Source organism: Ursus maritimus, unplaced genomic scaffold (assembly GCF_017311325.1).
Source record: "Ursus maritimus isolate PB19 unplaced genomic scaffold, ASM1731132v1 scaffold_18, whole genome shotgun sequence".
Lineage (NCBI taxonomy): Eukaryota > Metazoa > Chordata > Mammalia > Carnivora > Ursidae > Ursus > Ursus maritimus.
In genome coordinates, this window is record NW_024424230.1 from 46,394,789 (window position 1) to 46,403,448 (window position 8,660).

The 8,660-nt window shown below is 52.0% G+C and overlaps 1 protein-coding gene across 1 annotated transcript in view; it reads right to left on the minus strand.

Moving 5' to 3' along the window:
* CABLES1 (Cdk5 and Abl enzyme substrate 1) overlaps window positions 1-8,660 on the minus strand; it is a 120,754-nt gene that overhangs the window by 19,999 nt on the left and 92,095 nt on the right. Inside the window, exons 5-7 of the mRNA XM_040632658.1 lie at window positions 3,747-3,843; window positions 2,340-2,496; window positions 1,166-1,269 (exon numbers count right to left, since the gene is read on the minus strand). Of these exons, the coding sequence (XP_040488592.1) occupies window positions 1,166-1,269; window positions 2,340-2,496; window positions 3,747-3,843 (358 nt within the window). The remainder of the gene's footprint in view (window positions 1-1,165; window positions 1,270-2,339; window positions 2,497-3,746; window positions 3,844-8,660) is intronic.

Below are 8,660 nucleotides of genomic sequence, written 5' to 3' on the forward strand. Positions count from 1 at the left end.
TAGGAGGTGGGAAATAAGGACGGGAGAGTGAGAAGGAGGGGCAATTTTAAACTCAATGCCTTTGATAATTCATTTTGATTCGGTGTGGCGTATTAGAATAGAACATATGCTGGAAGCAACTGGCAAGGACCTGAGTTCTGCCTGGTGTTCCTCTGATGGCAGCTACTTGCCAAATGTTCAGGGAAGAAAACGAGGCTGGAGGCTAGAACCTCAGTGCTGAGAACTTTCAGCTCAGAGGGAGTGTTCAGGGGCCCTCTGAGTAAATGGGGTCCCACTCTGGCCTCTGCAGACATAAGAGCCCAGAAGAGAAAAAGGACCGTTTGCTCATTCCCAAGGCTAGGGCTGCTGAGAACAGCATGGGCTGCGGGGGAAGCAAGGGAACTAAAGTGGGATGTTTTGAGCAGTGTCCACCCCCTCCAGCCCATCAGGGAGGTGGTGGGAACATTCTGGGTCGGTGCTCTACCTGATGCCGTGTGTGGCAGGCCTGGCCTGGCAGCTTTCCCACAAGCCCAGCTCTCCCCTCTTCCCACGGCTGCCAGGGATCTGCCCGCCGCTGATTTGGGGCAAGTCTGCCCCGAGAAAGTACACAGGACCCAGCCAGGCCCCACGGGTGTCTGGAGAAACGGCAGACCAAGCGGTGGGAAATGGTGGTCAGCCAAAAGCAGAAACCAAAATTACACAAAGGGAAAAACAGGAAGAGTCCATGAAGCAAAAACGGCAAGGAAAGGTTTTGCATTTAATGCCCACAGTGGCCTACCTTCACTCTCCCAGGAGATAATTCTGTCATCTGGAGCCCAGTGCTCAACGTTTGCCTGGAGTGCACGTGGAGGCCTACAGTCACCAGGGAACTCCAGACAGAGCTGAACCTGAGGGGCCTGGCCCTCCCCTAGTGAGGTCTATGGATGTATGAGCTCAGGTGTATTCCCCCAGAGATGAGGTTCCCTGACCCTGAGCTAGTAGCCAAAGTGGTATATGGAGGCCAGATGACCAGAAGAACCCAGGACCAGACTGTGCTGGGCCTTCTGTGAGCAACCCACACTGGGGAGTCCTCCAGAAGCCCCCCAGTGCCAGAGAGCAGCCGCCTGTTAGGGTGAGCGTGCCTGAGGGGGCAGGAGGGGTGAGGCTGGGGGGTGAGCGAACAGACCGTCTCACCACCGCTACTCACCATGTACGAAGGAAAGATCAGAACTCGCTTGTGCTTGCCACAAGGCCACTGGGGGTCATCCAGGAGATTTGGGTCATAGTCCATAAAGTCTCCCAGGTCGCTACCTGAGGATCACACACAAAATAATCAATAGGGGCCCTAGACTCCCTGAAGCAGAAGCAGGGGGGCGAACGCCAAGTCTAAAGTGAGCCCGAGGCAAGGCCAGCCTCAGGCCGTTGAGCCGAGTCACACGCACACTCTGCCCCTCAGGAGACAGCCCCACAGGCCAACGGAGGGTATCCCCTGCACAAGGGGTCACCAGATACTTAACAGTCTGACAATTTTCCCACTTTAGAAAATTACGTATCACTCCCCCCGACGTGAGAGCACAAAACCTCGCAGAGCATGAAAGGTGCGGCGAGCACTCGGGTTACAAACTGGGGCACCAGAAAGGCGCATTTGCTGAACCTACACACCAAACGAGTAACTCTGGTCCTGCCGCGTGAGCCGCACATTTCCGGTGTGAAGGCCTCCCGGCAGCCTGCTGTCTACACACACAGATCAGCGCAGGCGCCAGTGCACACAGCGCTCAGTGACCAGGGCCGGCGGGGACCTAAGGACAGGGCTTCCAAACTCAGCACCTGGACAGGCCCGAGGAACTCCCCATTCACCTGGAGTTTCTCTGAGGTAGAAATAATACTGCTTCGTAGAGTTTTCTCCCTTGTTTGTGTCTTACAAAGGTTTGTAGAGGCAAAGCTAGAAGCAAGCAAGCCTTCCTTCACGTTCACAGGCCATGAGAATCACAGAAACGTTCTCACACCTGATCCAAATCTAAAAACTAGGAAAAGACCGGCAAGAACCAGGCTGAGATCAGGAGCTGAGTGGTGGGGAGAGGGTGGAGGGAGGGGTGGTGCAGCCTATCTGCATGGTACAGATGGCCCTGGCATTTCTCCTTGCGGAAGCTTGGGAGTTGGTGGCTGAAATATCTCATCGGTGAGGTCCCCTTGTGGCCTGGCTATGAACCTGTATGGCCTGAAATTGGGCTTGCCCCAAAGTCACGTGGCCCGTGGGATAGGCTCATGCTCCATCCAGAGGCACCCGTCCTCCAGTCTGCACACAGGGGGAGACCCAGCACACACGGTGCTCCAGGGACCTTCTCCATGCGCTGCCCCACCCCGGCCCTGCCCGTGGTTACCTGTGTCCAGGCTCCCCTGGGTGCTGCTTGCTCGCCCTATGGAGAGGCTGCGGTGGCTCAGGTTACGGAACTGGGAGAAGGAGGAGGTGGAGTCTATGGTATTCCTCCGGGCTCCGAAGGCATTTGTGGGTAACAGAAATTGGGTGTAAGAAACAGTCTAAAAGGTGAAGACAAAAACGGACAAAATGGATTACTCCCAGGCAATGACAGGTTTGCATCCATACCAAGTTCATGTCCATATTCTTATATCCGCACTTCGAAAATCCAATGAGATCTGAGATGAAATTTGTTTTGGTACTTATTTGTGCCAAAACCTACTCAACTGACTTGAGGCTACGTACAGTTTTAATTTATTACACTTTGTGTGAATATTCATGTTATGCGGTAGAAACACTACTGTGCTTGAGCTATCCCAGAAGCCGCTGGGATGTTGTGTAATACACAAGGCACATACCACACTGTCTTTTTTTCTTTTTTTGAACACCACACGAGCTATATAACCCACCAAGTGCAGAATTCCAGAACACATCAGGCCCCAAGAGTGTCTGATAAGGGGCTGTGGCCTGCTGTATGTTCCACTGGCAGATGTGATCTCCGATGCTTGTCTCTAGCTCACTTCCCTCATTCCTGTGTGAACACTCAACCTTCAGGAATGGACATAGAACAAGTGTTTTTCTTTTCACCTACTTGGAGAAGCATGGCTCATACATCCCTGCTCGTGAGCTCGGGGCTGATGACATCCGGGCACAGTGGTGACCAGCTGTTCTGCGACAGGGGAGGTGGGGAGGTGGGGAGGTCATTTGCTGCCCCAGCAGCTTCAGCTGGAAGCAAACTACCCTGAGATGGCCTCAAATACTTGCGTCATCTCCATAAACAGGCTTTTGAAGGGTTTACAAAGACTGTGTGGATCCAGCACAAAAAGGTCAAGTTCATCTTTGAAACTTCGCCCCTCAGACTTCACCAGCAGGTCACAGATAAGGAAGAACATGACAGCCCTCCTGCTAGGTGCTCACCAAGGCTGAGAGACTCAGCTTCTCAGGACCGTGGGAAGCCTCCGCCTCCCCCTCACTACTCAAAACAAACTTTCTAGTAGCGGGAATGTAGCGTCTGACACCATCCGTCAATGCGTGTTCAAACCACTCAATTCCAGATCATGCACATGGGGGGGGGGGAATACTCGTCAATATCCTGCATATCCATCATAAATAGCACTGGTGGAGAAATACTCATGCTATTTCCTCACTGGCTTGGTGGGTTTCCAAGCACACACTAGGGGAGTGGGGACAGGCTGGCCCCAAACCTGGTTCACCCACTGTAAGCAAGGGTTGTGGTCTGTCACGCTGCCTCTGCGTCCTGACCCTGGTGGTGTCGGCACAGACTTGCTGATGGGAAGCTAGGAAGCCTTACCTTCCCGTCAGCTCCCAGCTCCACGCCTTCAAGGCCAATGATCTCTTTCAAGCTCACGGCACCTGTGGACTGCTTCCCTCCATCCAACTTCAAATCCCTGGGGAGGACAAGCCCAAGAAAAAATGCTTTGGTTTGTACTCAAAAGAGCTATGATGATGTTTACTACCCAAGACACCACAGTCACACTGACAAAAACAAGCCATGGGCCCTGGCCAACAGAATACCCCTCTAACCCTCCTTGGAGGCCCGTTAGCAACACTGACGCAGTCCCACCTTGTCTCATCCACTTCGACATAAATGAAATCCCAATCAAACAGAAAGCCTGAAGATGAAAGGCAGGCCTAGAAGCTGATGGACCGCTGTTGTTCCGCCGTACAACGGCCCTCAGCTCACAGTCCACTAACAGGAAGCCAGGGAGCGTTCCCTGGGCATCATGGGGCAATGGTTGGTTCTCTTAGGCTCTGGCTGCTGGTTTCATTTTAAAGCTGGCAGTGAATTCCTGTCCTAAACAGTTCCCAGGATTACTGCTGGTAACGACGGTATTAATGCCACCATAGTCACCCCAGCTACCTTGCCAGGAGACCTAGAACATGAGTATCTTTCTATAAAAGGACAATCTCCAGTATTAACAAGCATTTACACAGCACTTCACAATTTACAAAGACTTTCCACACATTGTCTCTGTCATTCCTTTAGATGACCTTATCAGACAAGGACTGCTATTATTATCTTATTTTACAGAGGAAAAAGCCCACAGGAGGCTGAGTGGCTTGCCAAGGTCACCAAGAGAGGAGGCTGTTGAGACTGGTTTTGCATCCAGTGCTGTTTCTAGCACGTTGCGTTGCCTGAGAGGGTACAAGACTGAGCTGGCTGTGGTTATGCTCACATAGTCAAGGACAAGCCCCCTCCTTACAGCAGGCCTCGCGCTCGGCTGATTAGAATCACGGGGTATCTGACGAACTACTGCCGCCCAGACCCCACCCGCAGACATTCTGTTTCAGTTGGTATGGGGTGCAACCTGGGTGTCAGTTTTAAACACTTGCCAGGGGATTCTAAAATGCAGCCACATTTGAAAAGACTGTCTTCCAGTTTCTGTCTCTAGGACGCGGTGCTTGTTAGTCAAAAGTCATCTCAGGCTGGCAGTGTTCTTGCTGTGTGGGCTGGAGAGAGGCACCATATTCATGGGCTGGCTCCCACAATCTAAGCAAGAACAAACAGAACGTGCAGGCAAGACTCTTCAGGCCAAGGATTAAGAATTCACGGAAAAAGAGAGAGAGCCGGGTGAGTGAGGGAACAGAGACAAGAAGCCTCCCCTTCCAGGAAGGAAACAGGGATTCTCTAGTCTAGTTGAGCAATCACTGCCTATGACCCTACCTCTGATGATGAAGTGTGATTAACGGCAGTTTTAAAAGAAACAGTCAAGGGGCGCCTGGGTGGCTTAGTCGGTTAGGCGTCTGACTGATTTTCGGCTCAGGTCATGATCTCGGGGTCCTGGGATCAAGCCCCGAGTGGGTTCCGCGCTCAGTGGGGAGTCTGCTTGTCCCTCTCCCTCTGCCCCTCACCCCTGCTCGTGCATGTACGGGCTCTCTCTCAAAAATAAATCAATCTTAAAAAAAAAAAAAGCCAAAAGTTGCATCCAGTAAGTATTGCCTTTCTTAAAGGCAGTCTCCTGCTCAAAACTCTGTGGAGCCCCTTTAGGAACAACACTAAAGTCACGCAGAAAGAAGCAAATAACCAACCCTGTCTGCAAGCTTTGTATTATACATATTTTTGCTCTGAACACTATTCAATCAGCGCTTCCCCCACCTACTGACCAGACTGTCAATGACTGTGAACAACTTCAGATAATTCCAGACATCAAGCTCAGCCCCTAGGGATGGTGAAGAGGACAGTAACTCACAGAGCTGGAAACACTGGTAGAAGGTGCAGACCATCCCATACAGAGCTCCCAGCATATTCTGAGCAATGGGAGTACTTTCGGAATGTGCCTGCGTTCTCCCAGTGTGTGTGGGGGGCTCATCTGTGGGGGGACTGTGAGATCCATGATGACTGAAGTCACCTCACTTTATAAACATGCCATGTGAACAGAGAGCTGCACTCCAGGTACGGACCTCAAATCTGCAGCTGGAAGGACCAGACAAGCAGGCGGGGAGCAGAGTGGGGCTCAGCAAGGCCACCAGAACCCGGGGATGGCACATGCCACAGACCACCCACCCTGCTGCCCCGCCTCCGACGGAAGCCGTCCAGGCTGCCGGCCCTCACAAAGGGAAATGCCAATGGAGCAAGAACCTGAGCCAGGCAACGAAGCAAGAGGAGCCGTGGCGGGCAAGGAGAAAGGGGACGGCCGTGGCACCCCAGGAGGGGAGCGGGTACAAAGCCCACAGTGCCGCGCATTTCATGAAAGGATCTCCGGCTCGCTTCCGGGACGTCCTCCTTGCCCGAAGCGCCCCCCACCAAGCACGTGCCTCAAATCCCCAACTCCAAACAACTGTCTCCTTGTTTCCATTTTGCCAGACAGAGAATGTTATTTAGGGCTGAAACTAATTTAAAGGCAGGGCCTATCTTCATGGGGTAAGAAAACCCAAAGAAACAAGGATATTAAAATATGCCCATTTTAACAGTGCTCCTGAACAGAGAGCTGGCTGTAGACAGGGACAGAGGCTCACTCCATGTTTGTATCCTACCTACACAACGTGTGATGTGTAGTATTTACTTGAAGAAGCCAGGCAGTCTGGCTCTTGGCTGTCTCACCAGTGCTGGTTTATACAGATGGCGGAGACGAGGGTGTCTTCTGTCATGCCCCGTACCATCAGTCCCTATTTGCTCACAGGCTCCTGATTCCCTGGGCAGCCCTGCATTTGCCAGGGGGCCCTGCTGGATGTACACAACCCAGTTCACAGAACCAAACCAGCCACACTCAAACCACACCCCCTTCCCGATGCTGCCCCTGAGGGAAACGGAGTCATAACACGCAGTAAACTGTATGTGCTCACATAAAACCCACGATTCCTCTTATGAGATAAACCCCAAAATGCATTTAAAGAAGCAGGGGTCCTTAGATGCAGAGAGTATTCCAGTACCTCAGGACACTCTGGACCACATGGAAGACAAAGGGCGCCGGGCAAAGCTCCCCCGCACCCCACCACAGGAACTCATCTCGAGAATGACTGTGTGGGTCTGCTCCCTGCCGCCGTCACTTCCCACAGCCCTTCACTTGTATCGTTCTCCTTCCTCAGTCACTAAGGCCAAGGCGAGTCAGAAAACAGGCTCGGGGGCGCCTGGGTGGCACAGCGGTTAAGCGTCTGCCTTTGGCTCAGGGCGTGATCCCGGCGTTCTGGGATCGAGCCCCACATCAGGCTCCTCCGCTATGAGCCTGCTTCTTCCTCTCCCACTCCCCTGCTTGTGTTCCCTCTCTCGCTGGCTGTCTCTATCTCTAATAAATAAATAAAATTAAAAAAGAAAAAAAGAAAAGAAAGAAAATGGGCTCGGAGAGCAGTGGGTCCACCCTCAACTGCTTGGAGGAAAAACACAGATTGCTCATGACGGACCAGCCCTGTCCCAGCGCTTCCTACCCTGACAAACAGCCACCCGCGCGGTCTCATGTGCCAGCCACCGGCTGCGTGCGGCAACTGGGCGCCGGAAGTGGGACGAGCGGACTGAGGAACGGAATTGTTCATTTTCGTTCATTTATTTTTTACTTATTTATTTTTAAAAGGATTTTATTAAGTAATCTCTGCAGCCAACGTGGGGTTTGAACTCACAACCCCAAGATCAAGAGTCGCATGCTCTAACTGATGAGCCAGCCAGGTACCTCTCATTTAAGTTAATTTAAATTCAAACAGGTGGCTAGCAAGCTAACAACATGGCTAGTGGCTACCGTACTGGACCAAATAAGCCTTCCCACAAGTGGCCTGGCCACTGCCTTGGGACGTTTACTTCCCAGGCCCCCCGCTCACTGGAGAAGAGACTGCGTCAGGCATCCCAGAGGAGGTGGGAGAGAGGCAGGACCCTGCAGACAGAGCCAGCACAGGATCACCCTCAGTGGGGAGGGAAAGGATGACAGTGGGACTTGTGTTCGAAGGGGACCCATGCCCTGCACCCCTTCAACACTCTGGGAACAGGGCTCCTGGCTGTGATAAAATGCACGCCATATGTGAGGCACAGAGCAGCAGGGCTCCCCAAATTCAAGGCATTACGGGAGACTCCAGCTCCTTTGCACATCCTGATGGGGAGAAAGGAGGATGCCCAGTGATGATTACGTTTTAATTTCCCTTCGGCCTCGGGAGGGGGGGGTAATAGTTCATATTAAGTAGATTAAAAAAAAAAAAGAAGAAAGGAGACATTTCCTGCACACCACATCTGGTGCACTCCTATCTGCTCCATTTGAACTTCAAAACCTCACCCACGTGGTAATAAATATTACAACTGCTCCACAAAATGGACAGCTTCGTGGCAGCGGCTGAGGGCAGGCTTTCCCATTTTTTCCACATCCAATTCAAGAAGAGGTTGTCCCTAACTTCCGGGCTGCCATTTTGGTGGCCCTGAATTAAGAGCATACTCGGATACACATCTGCTTGCACGTGCACGTCCGCTGAATAGGACACAGATGTCATCTAAGCTAGGTCAGTTTCTTAGCTTTTTACTGTCTCTATATTAAGACTCTTGGCATCTGAAAAGGCATCTTTCACAAACAGGCTGACAAACATCTATCTCTAGGTTCCTTAGCTAAGAGCTCTGCCGAAACCAAACCTTGTATTAACACGAGCCACATGAAAATGCTGTTATTTGCCCATTTTGACCTATATACACAGTGATTTCACATTGCACCACCTAATTTACAGATAAGGTTACTGCTCAGGACTTACACGTGAGTGTAAAGCAAGCAACAGACCCACGGCCCCAGACGCCCCCCCC